Source organism: Callospermophilus lateralis, chromosome Y (assembly GCF_048772815.1).
Source record: "Callospermophilus lateralis isolate mCalLat2 chromosome Y, mCalLat2.hap1, whole genome shotgun sequence".
Classification (NCBI taxonomy): domain Eukaryota; kingdom Metazoa; phylum Chordata; class Mammalia; order Rodentia; family Sciuridae; genus Callospermophilus; species Callospermophilus lateralis.
This window is the reverse complement of record NC_135326.1, coordinates 5,759,053-5,775,350: the sequence shown is the minus strand read 5'-3', so window position 1 is coordinate 5,775,350 and position 16,298 is coordinate 5,759,053. Positions and strand designations below refer to the sequence as shown.

The 16,298-nt window shown below is 30.7% G+C and overlaps 1 protein-coding gene across 2 annotated transcripts in view; it reads right to left on the bottom strand.

Moving 5' to 3' along the window:
* The window catches only part of LOC143639748 (zinc finger X-chromosomal protein-like), a 36,169-nt gene that overhangs the window by 16,223 nt on the left and 3,648 nt on the right, over window positions 1–16,298 (bottom strand). For both annotated transcript variants that reach the window (XM_077107793.1, XM_077107792.1), the window contains exon 2: window positions 4,112–4,200. In XM_077107793.1, the coding sequence (XP_076963908.1) occupies window positions 4,112–4,172 (61 nt within the window). In that variant the 5' untranslated portion in view covers window positions 4,173–4,200. The remainder of the gene's footprint in view (window positions 1–4,111; window positions 4,201–16,298) is intronic.

Genomic DNA, 16,298 nt, shown 5'->3' with positions numbered 1-16,298 from the left:
TTTGGGTTTTAACTCAGATTAGGACTGAGTCCAAGCAAGGGCCTAAATGAGAAATTCTGTCAAAAGCAATGGCATCCAAGAAACACAAAGCTTCTACCATCAGATTGCTGCCCTGACACATAGATCAAAGATCAATATGTCCAAAACCCAATAGGTTATATGAAGTTTCAAAGTTAGTTAATGTACACTTAAATTTTATATATATATATATATATATATATATATATATAAAATGAAAAAAGTTTGCTTTTATTTCTATAAAATTTTTACAAAATGTTTTATAATGGTATGAAGCAACCGATCAATGTTATCTCCATTCTGTAGATACAAATGTGAAAGCATTAAGTGGCAAGTAAGTATACTAGCAACAGTCTAAATCAGAGGATAGGGTTATAAAACTAAGTTTTGTGATGAGAGCAAGTCTAAGTTTTAGTCTCCTCATTAAAAAAATGAGGACAATAGTACCTGCCATGCATATCTCATAGTACTGTGGTCATAATTAAATTAAATGGGAATGTATAGAGGTGTCCTGAAAACTGTAATGAGTTTTTTAATCATTATTATGAAATTAAAAATATAAGTTTTGATATATTAAGCGCCATACTCAAAAATAAACAAATAGTCTAAGTGTTTACCACCTGGACTAAAAATGGCATAGTCCTTTAAACCCTACCTCTTAGTCCAAGTCGCAGGTCTGCATGGGGAAAAACTAAGCTATCAAATTAACCGTGGTTTTTCTCTAAAGAACACAGTCTCTTTTTTAGGAAATTTAAAAGTCAATGTATTTAACATGTGGGAAGAACACACAAATGTTTGATGAGTAAAAAGAAAACAACAAATAGAATAGTCCTCAAAATATGTCCATATTCCAGTCCTAGATACTGTATATAGTATGTGATACGGTAAAAGAAATTCTCATGTATATTTTAAAGAAATAATCATAACCTTTACCAAACTGAATTATCAAATGTAAATTAAAAGACTATGCCAAATTTTTTAAGAAGCACACATACAGAGAATATAGAAAGTATATTAAAAATCCCTAGGTTTCTTGGTAAAATAGTACTGTTTTAATATACAAACATGGACCACTTATGATTCAATTAATAAAAATCATGAAAACCACAAAGTATAAACAATAAAATCTAGTATGCAACAATTTAATCTAGTATGCAACAATTTAAATGTTACATATTCAGAATGCTTGCTAATCTGAAACTATGAACACATTTGGGGAAAGTCAGAAAAAGTCCATCTACATAGTGTGTAGTCTCCTTTTGGAATATATAAAACTCAAAAATTGTAGAAGTAAGAACAATTAAAAACAAAGGATCAAAAATTATCTACTGGCAACAAAGAAGAAAAAAATGATATGATCCAAGACCAAAACCAAGAGTGAAGAAAATAGTTCCAACACTACAGATGAAGAGTGAAAAAGTAAAGCCTGGGCTATGTTGTAGCAACTGGTTAACTGGCATAAAGAAAAGGTGGTGTGAAAAGTAGATTTTTCTCATTACCCCACCAAATCAACCTGACTTCCTCCTACAAAAATTGTTCACAATATAGCACTAAAACCTACTTTGAACATCACAGTTGTGACTCAGATCTCATAGACTATCAGTGTAGTTCAGTTCATAAACTAAAATTGACTATTCTGGATAATTTGAGCCCAATCTGATAAAATAAATTGCTTTTAAAAGCAGAGAACTTTACACAAGTGTAATCAGAACACTTAAGGAGAAGAGTAAGTCAGAGGGATTTCTAAGTATGGGAAGAAACAAATTTGCTATTGCTGAAGTTGCAATACGGAAATCATTAAGAAACACAGGCAGACACAAGAATCAAAGAGCTGCTTTTCAACTGACAGCTATCATAAGAAAATGCATTCAGTCAACAACCATGCTCAGAGAACTTGAAAGGAACCTGACTATGCTGACACTTGATTTCAGTCCCATAAAAAAAGAAGTAGATGATCCAGCGGGCCTTCACGGAATTCTGACCTACAGAAACAATGAGAAAGTTAATACTGTGTATCAAATGACTATGTTTGTTGGGGCTGGGATTGTTTGTGGCTCAGTGGCAGAGCGCTCACCTAGCATGTGTGAGGCCCACGATGCCATCCTCAGCACTACAAATAAATAAATAAATAAATAAATAATAAATAAAATGAAGGTACTGTGTCCAACTACAATTGAAAAATAAATATTTAACATCACACACACACAACACACATAAGCTTCATTCTTTTGAACATGAATGCTAACAACCAATAGAATCTAGAAGAATGGATCAAAGTACAGAAATCCTACAGGAACTCAGAATCTGTGTATACTATATTTCCCTGTATACACTCAGAGCAGAAATCTAATCTTTGAAAAACTGTTTGTAAGGTCTCAAAAGGAAGGGAGAACTAGCTTACTAAAGAGCACAGAAAGAAGTACAAAGATCTTTATTCTGTAATGGCAGACCTTAGAGCAAAATTTTGTCCTATAATTTTATGTCAAGTATAATTTTAAACAATAAACTCAGATATTTAACTCAGGAAATTTCAGCAAAATGTTGAAGATGTGACCTTGTTTCTTTTTGCTGTTTATAATAAAATTCAAAAAGAAATATTAATTGTAGAGAGCGCCATTAAATAAAGTCAACAGAACTCAACAATTTGGGCAATTCTCTCAGCTTATACAGATGAGAGAGGTAAATAGAGAAATTTCATATTAAGATGTGTTTTTAGAAAAAAGATGTTTCATACAGAAATGAAACTAATTTAAAAAGCATTGTAAATAAGCCTCTTTCTTAATGCAAAAAATATCCAACACACAAGAACATTTTATTCCAACAGCAATACTGCTACCTACTATTGAAAGGAACAGAGAAAGTACAGTATAAAGACTACAGGATTCCCAAAATTTCAGGGACAGAAAACAGTGTACAAAAATTATTTGACTACAAGTGCCTGCTATATTTGATGAAAAAAATAAGTCAGATTCAGAAGGAGCCACAGTCTATAAAAAACTATTATCAGGCCTAGAAATACAAAAGGTGATAAGGCAGATTTCAAAATTTCTTTATGCTGATTTTACCTTCCATTTCACCCAGTTTGCCTCAAACATCCTAATCTGTCTTATCACTGTATGTCAGAAATAGTTCTTTATAAAACTTTAGTTCTATAGGTCAACAAATGAAGAGGAACTGCATCCTATATGTTTTACTTAACAACTGATGTTGATTTTGATGTTATTTGATACTTATGCACTTATCTTATTTTGGATTCTATTTTCAAAATGGGAACTCTGGAAAAAGGTCAATGTATTTAACATCTGGGAAGAACACAAAAGTTTGATGAGTAGAAAGAAAACAACAAATAGAACAGTCCCCAAAATATGTCCATATCCCAGTCCTAGATACTGCATATGGTATGTGATATGGTAAAAGAAATTCTGCAGATATGACTAAGGACATGAACCTAAGATTGGAGATTATTTTAATGGCTCCAATGTAATCATATGCACTCTTAATGGCTCCAATCATAATCATATGCACAGTTTTCTGGCTGGAATTAAGGTGATGTGATATATGGACAGACCAGAAAGATTCAAAGTGTAAAAGAAAATATAATCACTATTGTTTAAGTGAGCCACACACAGAGTACAAGAAGGAATAAGGACAGCCTTTAAAAGCAAAAACTTATCCTGGCTGATACACCGTATGGAGGAAGAAATAGGTATCTCTACCTTATGACAAAAATTAATTTGGTCCAAAGTATACTTCTACTATGCAAAATTCTGACATATATATATATATATTTATGTATGTATGCTTTGTTTTAGTTTAGCAAAATTGTAAAAAATTTACTACTTACTAAGGAAATAAAATTAACACACTTAGAACACTTTTTAACAGTACCTAGAACAACTGGGAAAATTAGAAAAAGCTGAAGTTAACAATAATATTTTAATACAGACAGCATAACAAAACTGAGTTGGCTAAGAGACTTTGGAAGGATTACAGGGTATAAGAGTATGAATCAGTATCAGATTATTTGGGAATTCACCCTCGTGACAAATAACTCTAAACCTGGGAGATGAGAAATAGAACAACCCAATTATACCTATTCCATCAAAAAATGAGTTTGATTCTTGGGGTTGCAATTCAAATTCATCTTCATCCATGGCCTTTAATGCTCATTAGTCCCAGCTCCTAAACCAGGGAACAAAGTATACCCAGCATTAATTTTTTGTATCACATAGCATTTACATTTAGAAATGTCCAAATTATTTGATTTACCAAGAATCTATCAAGACAAAAGAAAAAGGCAGAAAACATTCCAGTGATATATACACCAACTATAGAACAAGGGCAGCTCAAACAGGTGAGAGTGTTTTGGGTCTTCAAAATTTATTTTAATTGTGATCTTACATAAAATATACAAAACTTGAGTTTAATAAGTTCTTACATAAATTACTGAGAATACACAGAACATTTCTTACATACACACACACATATACACACACACACATGTACACACAGAGGCCCTGTTGCCTGCAGCAACCCAAGGATTAAGAATCATCACATTTTATGACTATTGAAGTAATTGCTATAAAACTTCATTACATGTTTAAATGTAATAGAATCTCCAATCTTGTGATCATTAAATTATAAAATGGAAATTTAAGCTTCCCATTAATTATAAATATTTGAGATCTTTGTAGCCAATGATGTCTCTTAAATGTCCTGCTGATTACAGATATATATACACGTGTGAACATGTATTATTGTATTTTTGTAATTTATTCTTAAAGTTAAATAAGCTCAAGAGGCTTATCTACAAAAAAAAAAAAAAGTGCTCAAAACAAAGTTCTGCTTTTGTAAAATATATGAACTTAACAAATGAAATTAAAGAACTTTATAATGTCATTTTCCAAACTTGGTTTAGGCTCAGGAAAAAAAAAAAAAAGTAAATAAAAATAATGACAAAGAACCAAAGAACCTGCATACTTCCTTTGAAGTGATCTATAATTTCTTTTATCTTTGTTTTAAGTACAGCACACACACAACCCTCCTAATTGATTTTCTTAGCTCTTATTTCCTAATTCACTTTTAACTGTGCTACTATATGTAGCTTTATTAACCTTTATTATTTTTGCTGACAATAGTGCACAGAACATCATCTCAAAATCACTTCCCTCCTCAAATTATAAAATTCATGACTACAGAGAACAGAAATTAAAATCATTAGCTTCCTGCAAAGAAGTCATAGTTGAAGAATTTGCAGTTCTAAGAAAAATAAAGCATAGAGAAAATCTAAGATATACATTAAATTATTCTTCCATCATTACTGGGCATGGTGATAGAATCCTATAATTCTACTACTTGGGACTCAGGGTGACCGTGTCTCAAAACAAAAAAAAAAGGGGCTAGAAATGGAGCCCTGAGTTCAATCCCTAGTTCTTGGGTGAAAGGTAGGCGTCCTCTGCCTTTCAAAACAGCAAAAACATAATTCTAAGTTAAAAGTATAATTATATTTACAATTTTATAGCTCTTGATCTGTTCCATACTATCTCCTTGGCACACTACAATAAACTACTTCTTTGCCACATTAATTTTTGAAAACTATACCCTTTTTAAAATTTTACGTAAAATCACTTGTTTGGATTCTGGCTTCCTCAATTAACGTTATTACTTTCCAATTCTTCAAACACAAATTTATCCTATATGGTAGGAAAAAATATACACTTAAGCTACTTAAAACTACTGCTAACAAGAATTTCTCTTTTTTTATGAGAGAAATATTATTATGTTGCCCAGGATGGTCTTGAACTAATCAACCTCCTGAACGGCTGGAACTATGAGCATATACCACCTTCCTAACTTATAACAGAATTTGGCACATGAGGAAATTATGGTGCAAAGCTAAGATGAATAACTGTAAGCATTTATTTTGCAGTCACTAATACATACAGGGAGCAAAGCTAAGGATTCAAGTAACCTGTTAAATTAAGAAGCCAAAAAACAAACCTGGCCCTTTAGTGGGATAAGGTATTAAGAAGAGAGGAAAAAAACCTAAAACCTAGTCAACTAGCCAAAGGAGAAAAACTGAACAATACAAATATGAATTTTGAAACAAACAATCATAATTATTTAAAAAAATGAAACTACTTGTAATAGAATGTATAATCTATGCCAGTATAGGGTAAAAAAATTAATTTAACAGATCTATTTGGAAACATTGTTACTAGTATTAAATCAAAGAGATAAGACTTCACCAATCCTAGTAAAAACTATTTTGAGAAAATTACACTATTTTTTACCCTTTCAAACAACTTCAAGCCTAAATGGTTTCCTGGGAATTTTTTGTTGCTGCTGTTCAGTTCCCAGGAACAGGTCATTTTAAATCTATTAAGAAATCCTAGAGCATCAAAATAAATAAATAAATTTTTTAAAAATTCAGAATTATTTTAGACTATTCCAATAAGCTAATATTAACAGTGCTCACAATTTCTTCTATAAAACCAATTATCATTAAAAAGAAAACATCAAATTTATTCATATCAATCCCAAACTTACTATTTATCAAACCCAAGCCAAGTGCTTGCAAATGTCAACCATTATTTAAAGCAAGAACACAGATTTTGATAAAGTAACATTTTTCAGTAAGAGAAGGAAGAAGCCAATAGACCATATTCAGAGAGGAAACCTCATGACATTCTCAATACATGATGAAAAGCTGGAATCAACACTTATTTTTGACAAACACAAACAAAACAATCACTCTATGGCTAAATAATGTGTTCTTAATAGAGTAAATATATGAGTATGTGTGTATACATATATAAATAGAATCTCACATTTAGCCCACATTTGCTACAGCAGAGTCTATGAATAGCTCACACAAAGAAATAATCCTATCATTTTAAAAAAGAATGCCATGTGTTAATCTTAAGGGGTAAACACTACATATTATTTCCAAAAAAGTCAGAATTAAGACCAGGATGCCCTTTAACACTACTATTCGTTAACAATGTAAACTAATAACCAGTATTATTTAATAAGATGAAGAAATTGAGGACAAATTATTTGAAGCAAGTCGAGCTTCTCAGTTTCATTTGATGTAAACAGAAACTCAAAACAGAAAAACTTCTGAGTTCAAGAATAGAAAAGCAAAAAATGGTATTCAAAAAATTCCTATGTAGCAATGGAGTACTACATTAAAAAGGCTGCCAACTCTTTGTTTTTAAAATATCAGCAAATGCAGAAATATCTTGATTCTCAAAAAAAAGTGTACTATGTCATGTCTATTTTTAAAACTTTAACCTCAGTACTCTATTAAAACTCATTTCTTATGTGTGCATCTAACTAGAATATATGCATGAATGTAAAAATGTCTGTTGACCATATTCCTTGAAAATGCTCATGAGCATAAATAGTACACATGTTAAACATCTTCACAGTGGTTAAATCCATTATAGAATTTTTACATAACAGTATTATAAACTAAAGAGAATCATATCTACATATAAATTATAGATAAATCTCACAGAATGTTGCTCTGAAAAGGCACAAAGATATTTTTATGCATCATCCATTCTTACAAAGTACAAATACTAGTAAACCAAACTGAAGGTATCAAAAAGTCAGAATACTGGGGTTCCTTACTGATTTGGAGGACTAAATATCTAGGAGGGGACTTTTGTACTCTGGGTAATGTGGACAGTGACATTACATTAAGACTTATGTTCCCAAGAATGTTTTCTTACTCCCAATAGATAGGGATTATTGAGAAATGTTCTATCAAAGAATTCAATAGTCACTTCTATCATTTGCACTTCTGGTCACTGCAGAGTCTAGTATACATTACTACTTTAAAATGATAAGAAGATTGTTTAACTTTTTGTGAAATGAGCCCAGCAAATGTTTATTTTTTTCGTGGGTACATGTCTACAAGAATATGTGTAAAAAAAAAAATCAAATTACTCAGAATATTACACACATAAAAATTTCATAGATACCATTAAGATGCTCTTTAGAAGATGACTTTGGGAATTGTAATGCATTCCACTGTCATGAAGTGAGCTCATATAAGATTTGGTGAAAAGATAACTCCTTCCTTCTCCTGCCCCTCAAAACACAAGAAATTTTTATTTTATATAACAAGATGGAATTGTGTGTATTTTCTTAAATAAATTTAATTTTACAGTAAAAAGAAAACTAAACATTTTGCAGTTTATCATTTGATAACTATAGAAATCAGATTCTTCTCACTCTCAGGGTTTATTGTTTCTATGTGTTGTGAATTAAAGTTGTTTACTCATTTTTCTAAACTTGTGGTAAAATATAAATAATAAAAAATATTACTATCTTAACCATTTTAATTGTCTACAATATGTTATACAACAATTACCACCACCTACATGTAACATTTTCATCTTAAAAACTGAAACTCTGTATTCATTAAACCCTATTCTCTCCAATTGAAAACTGCCATTTGCTTTCTATCAGTAATAATAATAAAAAAAAAAGAAAATGACTTTGAGCAATTGACATTCCTTTACTAGTAATGTGTGGTGTGTCTATTTTTCTCAAACCTAGTAAGCACTGAGAATTAGCACTACTGACAATTTTTACCAATCTTAATAAAAAAATGTACAATTAATGTCCTATTTTTTTTCCTTTGAAGTTTGTATACACATTCTGTGCCTTGCAACATAGGTATTTACATTTCTTTTAAAAGAACACTGTTTTTTTTTTGGAACTAAATTAGCAATTGCAAAACTAATTTGGAAAAACCTGACGCCTTAATATTTTAACTTTTCTATACCACAGCTATCCTTTCCTTTAGGTCTTAGTTTAGTGCACATAAAAGTAAATACTTCAATTTTTAATAACAATTTTATAAGAATGATTATTTCATTATATTTATTTCACAATAATATATCTTTACTATTAGTAAAGAAGTGTTAGGTTTTTTAAAATTCATATTCCTATTTATCTTAAGCTCTTTTATTTGCTTTTATGAGGGGGAAGTGGGTACTGGACATTGAAATGGGGCACATTACAATGACCTACATCCCCAGTTATTTATTTTTTTTAAATTTTTGAGATAAATTCTTAGTAAGTTGCTTAAGGCCATATTAATTTGATGAGGTTGGCTTGGCCTCAGCCTCCCAAACTTGGTCTAGTTTGGAAGTGGAGATTGAACTCAAGGGCACGTTACCCCTATTCTGTTGCACGTTTTTAAGAAGGCTGTCATTTAGTTAGGTATACACCTATAATTCCCAATAATTAGGCAAGCTGAACAAGGAGGACGGTAAGCTCAATGTCAACCTCAAGCTATTTAGCAAGGCAGCGGAAGACATTACAATTCTTATTACACATATAGAGCACAATTTCTCATATCTCTGGTATATTCACAAAAATTTGTGTCTTCATACCTGTACTTTGGATAATAATGATCGTCATACTCCACCATCATTCAGTTTTATTTCTTACATACATTTCAACTAATTTAATTTAAAATCTGCATTACCTTAGCCTCAATCTCAATGGGGATTAAATTAAAAACTTTTACCTGATAAACTGTAACTGCTTCTCAACAATAGATTACTTTTATTAAGTAGAATGATACATACTATACTATTTATGACAAAAGTCACTTTTTGAGGATGTAGATTTTCAATTTATAAACTGAAAATGAACATCCTCCTCAAAAGTGACTTTTACTGTAATTTTTAAGCTATTTTTATAATATTTTTGACCTAATAAAGTTTAAACACTGTTTTCCTTAGTTACCACTCTTTTCAACCTATCTTTTGCTCACCTTGCACAGAAATTTTAATATTTTCTTTTTTCCCGGTACAAAACAAGTCTTCAGATACAAGTTTAAAACTAAAAGAAATACTCTAATTTCCCTCCCCTTTTTGAAACCAAATGTTAACAAATATGTAAGCAAAGTGACTAAAAAAAGACAAAAATTAGAGATGAAATATAAATAAAATAAAGGTATACAAAACCCAGAAATTATGGTAATAAAATTTTTTCTAATAGAAGATTAATAACTCCTGTTACATAATAATTGCTCAAGGAACATTTTTATTTTATTTTTTTTAATTCTGAGAGAGTATATTACTAATTTAACATGCAAATCCTTCAATTTCCATTCTTGTACTTTGCCTCTTCATCCTGTACTTTACTGAAAATATAAGCATGCACCATCAAGCCTATCTCAAAAGGCATTTTAAAAAATCACATGCTCTTCACACACACACACACACACACACACACACATGTATATACACACATAAGTATTTGTACATATTTTTATATACACGTGTATATAAAAATATATACACAAATACTTATAACGTGAAACAATATATAATAAACATCTTATACTTGCTATTTCATAATTTATTTTTATCCATATAAGTGTGTGTGTAAAAACATACATACATAATATTTAGAAAAATTTAATAAAGAATCTTGAAAATTTCAATGATTTTTTTTTCAAAAAAAAAAAAAAAACAACCCTTGTTGCAATTTAGAAAAATTTAATGAAGAATCTTGAAAATTTCAATGATTTTTTTTTCAAAAAAAAAAAAACAACAAAAAAAAAACACATACATAAATATTTGCACTTTTTAAAAATGTTTCTATAATTTTATAGGAAACATAAATACAAAATAAAGGAAAGAAAAAGCAGTATTAACCAAATCAAATAACTATTAAAATAAAAGATTTCAAGATAAGAATCATTCATTTTATAATGAATTAATGCTTAATGTTAAATGGAATAGCCCTGAAGCTAGGTACCTAATAGTACAGTTCAAGAAGTAAAATCATAACCTTGAGCAGCCTGGAAGGCTGAGGCAGGTGGATGGTGCCAGCCTCAGTAACTCAGTGAGGCCCTAAATAATTCATTGAGACTCTTTCTCTAATTAAAATATTAAAAGGGGCTGAGATGTGGCACAGTAGTTAAAGGCCTCTGGGTTAAAAAAAAGCAAAAGCAAAAGCAAAAGATGAACTATAGTGTGCTAAGAAGAAAACTGTTTTTTTAAAAATACATCTGCAGTTAAGAAAAAAAATAGATACATTAAATATCAATGAGCTAAAACAGCAACTCCATCTTCTTCCCTGCCCCCCAAACTAAAAAATAATGACATAATAAATTCAAAGGACAGGTGAAAACACATGAACAAAAAGGATCAAAAAAAACTTTCAAATCTAATTAAATAGTGACACATTAGTAATAATTTTAAATAGGAATAAAATAATTAATATTAAATGTCAATAAAAACAGTTCTTAAAAAAACAAACCAAAAAAAAAAAAAAAAAACGCTGTGAGTACAGTGATGCTTGGCTGTAATGCTAGGGGACTGGGAAGCTAAGAAAGCAAGATCACAATTTTGAGACCATTCTCTTGCAAATTAGTAAGATCAGGTTTCAAAATAAAAAGCAAAGCCAGGGTGTAGCTCAGTAGTAAAGCATCTTGAGTTCAATTCCCAACACTAGGAAGAAAGACGGAAAAAACAGCAAAACCATACAAATACACATATATCCCTCTTGAGAGTTGTTGATACTTAAAAAGGAGAAAGATAAGGAGATCAAACAAAAACATTCCCCCCAATTTTACTTTCTACTTATGAAAACTTTCAAACTGGAAAGAAAATTTTAAAAACCTCCAAAATAATTCAAAACTAATATGTAAAACCAAAATATTGGAAGTATTTAAATCTTTAAAGTACCTGGACTGCTGGAAAGTAAATCTAACATTGTTCACAGAAAATATAGCTAATTAGAAAACTAAAACCGAACAAACCATTAAATAGTATTACTGCTGTTTATTCACCACATTAAGGAAGTTATCACTCATTAAAATCACTGCCTAATGAACACTATGTCATCATTTAGAATTTTTATCTTACATACGCTACAGTTCTTAAATTTATAGAGTTTAAAATAATCATTCTAACAGAAAGAAAAATGTAACGGAAGAAAGTGATGTAGGAAATTGATAAACTTCATTTAACTAATGTGATTATTCTGGGCTCACATTTCTACTCAAAAGCTGTATAACCTTCCGTTTCTTTCTAACAACAGTCCTCTGAACAATGAGATCGCCAGTGATGAAGCATGCTTAATAAACATATGTAGGACCTGCTTTGAAGTAAAAGATTATCCCGATGCTGATAATCCTGTTTGATGAAAAATATTGTTTTGCTTATCCCAATTCTCTCCTACCATTCAACTAGGACTACACAAATGTATGCTAAGGAGCTTCTTTTCAAAGTTAGGAATAGGCAATAAATGGACACTCAATATGGACACTCAATTATCCAATTCTTTTTTAAGCAATAAATTCAATCAAACCAGACTCTGGTTACTCTGAAATTTATTACAACCTTCTGAGGTCAAATTATTCTACCTGATCTTCAGATTGGATAGTTGGCATTACCAACATGTAGCGATAGTAATGGCTGCAATTCTGTAGATAACAATTTTGTTGATAACAAAATAACAAAATTTTGTTGTTAACAAAATGATCAATTCACATGACACATTAGCAAACTGTTGGATAAGATCTAATTCATTTGAACTGATGTCAAAATGAACAATTCATTAGTACTATGAACAGTGATAACGCATCAAGACCACTACCTAGGTGTCATTGTTCTTTCAGTTGTGAAATATATTCTGATTTTAAGATGTATGTATTATTGTCTTGTTATTTTTCAGTAAGATTGCATAATTAGTAGAATTTCTATCACAAACTATAAGAAATGGTGGTTATAACATTTTGAAATTGCTATGCACAATGGCAAAAATACAAAATACAGTCAACAAGGGCTACACAGTGAAATTCAAATTCTGCTCCACCACTTAGTTGTTTCACCTGTTTATAAGTTCCTAGCTTACAGATTCACATATTAAAAAAACAAAACATAAAAACTTATCATGGGGAATTGATATACAAATGTTAATATATTAATAAAATCTTAGAATTGTACACATATTGTTATGATAACAATCTTGAAGGTGATGAAAACTGATGTTATGAAAATACAAATTGATTGGGAGGACAGCTGAGCAAAAAATACTTGCCTTACCTTGAATAGGCATGGGTTTAACTTACAGCATAAGGGGAATGGGGACAACAGGACAATGTTTATCAAAACCTTTGTTCTACATGGCTAAATACTGAGACCAAAACCAACGTAAAATACACATAAGAGAATCTGATACACCCCATGAGCTGAATTTTATTACTAGTATGGAAAAAGACTTAACTAAAAAGGTTAGAATACTACACAAATTTTTAGGTTAATGTTCTTAAAAAAAAAAAGTTGTTAAAAAATTAAATTCTTGTCAATGATATAGAGCCTCATATACAATTTAGTAGGAACTAAGTACAAGGACCGTGAACCATAGCTTGGCCAGCATGAATACAGCCCTGGATTTCAGCCAATCAAAAGAAAACACACATTTATAGGGGGGGGAAAATTAAAAACCCAAAAGAAAAAACAGACTGTTTATAACTTTGTGATAGAAAAGGAATTTCTTAAAACTATAAGCTATAAAAAAAATTAAAGACATTTCTCTGAATTGTCTTATTCAATAAAACACCCTAAAAATAAGGATAAAGAAAGCCACAGACTAAAAAGATTCCTACAATGTATATAATCAGTAAATCATTTTTATTCGGAACATAAGAACAATATAATAAATTAACAAACCAAAGGCATATTGGGTCAAGAATAGTTTTTGTATAAATATTTATTGAAAAAGAAAAAGACTGAATATACAGGGACAAGAAGGGCAGGTGGCAAAGTTCAATCTCAACAGTAATCTAACACATGTAACATTCTATCCCTCCAAATTTGGAAAAAACTAAAATTTGTGGCAATTTAGCAGGAACTAAATACAAGCATTATGAAAATGATTTAACAATTCACAGCAAAGTTGACACTAGAAATATACTACAAGAGATGAATTCCACTTGAATCAAGTGAGAAAAATTATGTATAAAGATGTTCACCGAAACACTGCTTCAGAGTTGCATACAACCAACCCAACTGAACCTAATAGATAAACAAACTACATAATATTTATAAACCTGAATAAAATATTAATAGATTAGTGATCTCTCAGTTTTTTTCACCTCGGGGCTCTATAAATTTGAAAAACTTAAAAACTCCAGAGTCTCTTGCTTTTTAAATTTTTTTTAATTTGTTATACACTACAGCAGAATGTATTTTGACATATCATACATACATGGAGTATAACTTCCGAGTTCTGTGGTTGTACAAGATATGGAGTTAACACTGGTTGTATTTTCTTATATGACCACAGGAAAGATATGCTGGATTCATTCTTCTGTCTTTCCTATTCCTGTTTCCCCTCACCTTCATTCCTCTTTATCTCCCCTCATCTTCATTCCCCTTTGTCTAATCCTGTGAACTTCTCCTCCCCAATTCCCTTTCCTGTTTATTTTGACATAGCATCCACATACCACAGAGAACATTTAGTCACTGGTTTTGGGGGGACTGGCTTATTTCACTTAACATGATTGTCTCCAGCTCCATCCATCTACTTGCAGATGCTGTAACTCCATTTTTGATTATGGCCGAATAATATTCCATTGTATATATTTATTACATTTTCTTTATCCATTCATCTGTTGGAGAGCACTTAGGTTGGTTCCACAGTATAGCTATAGGGAACTAAACTATAAAATTGATATGACCACCTCACTCTATCCATCTATGCTATCTCTAAGTTATACTATCATTATTTATTTACCATTAAAAAAATTTAAGCTAAATAATTTTTAAAAGATTTATTACATTTTTTCACTTAAAACTAATGAATCACAAAATGAAAGCATAAAACAATATTTATAATGAAAATTTTTTGAAATTAAAAAAATTAACTTTATTGCAAATCTCTCTAACTTTTATTTTGGAGAGGAGCATGGGGTGGCGGGGGGTACTATAGACTGAACTCAGGGATGGATGTTCTCCTGCCTCAGCCTCCAGAGCTGTTAGAATTATAGGTGTACACCACCAATCCCAGGTCTGTTTAACATCTTCCTAAGTCAGATGGATTCCTTATTTCCTTCTGTCACTGAGTTTTTGAAGTCATTTATCATGTAGTCTCAGCAAAATTGCACTGTACACTATATTCACGGAAGTATCAAAATAAGAAAGGTAAATAACTTTTTAGTATTTTTATGAAAAGTGTGCTGCTCAGATACCCTCAGTGACAGCTTCCCAGGGATCCAAATCACATTTCAAGAACAAACTAGATCCATGTCATATATGGAAAATATATGTGTCTATGTCTGAAAAACTCAGTGAAGTAAAAATAATATATAAAATAACATGTACAATATCAACTTTATAGAACATTAAAATACAAATTGTCTTGGGCATACATAGGAGTATACTGGTCCGAGGAAAAAGAGAAACGGGCAGTAATAAGGCAGCTCTTTAATTGGATCTGCAGGACATCATTTCTTTTAAAAGAAGAGGTAAGAAGTAAATATCAAACAAAATGTTATACTTTGTTACATCAGAGTAGCGGCTTTTCAACATCTTTAAGGTAATTTATAATTTAAATATTTAGTATATTATTAGTTACTTTAACTTTTAGAATATTTTTTAAATTTTTTTTAACTTCTTGTTTCAAATATTCCTTTTAATAACCAGGTTTTAGGGCTGGGATGTAGGCAGTTGCGGAGTACTTTACCTTGCATGTCAAAGGACCTAGGCTCTTTCTTCACATTAACACACACACACACACACACACACACACACACACACACACGATAAGCTTCCAATGTATTATTTACACATCATATCTTATAGCTCTAAAGCACCTATATTGTTAAAATGTTGCTTTGAAAAATAATTTTGTTCCTCTAAGAATGGGCTGCTCACATTCCTTGTCTACTGAGGTGAAGACATGGTAGAAAAAATAATGTTCCTGAGTTCTGTGATTTGATCATGTGTGGACATAAAATGGATTCAATACGTCTTAATATATATACTATTTAGAACATAGTATCTGACTAGTCAAGGAAGACCCACTCAAACTCCATATATATTTCTCAATTCAAATTATTCAAGTATATTTTCATAAATAATGTTCATGGGCTGAATCATTCTGCTAGAGATACAAAGAGGAATAAAAATTAGGATTTTCAAAGTTTAGGGAAGACCTCAAAAAATACTGGTTTATAATAGACTTCATGCTAAAACAATATCTAAGTTATTCTATAAGAACAAGCCTGAAAAATTCAG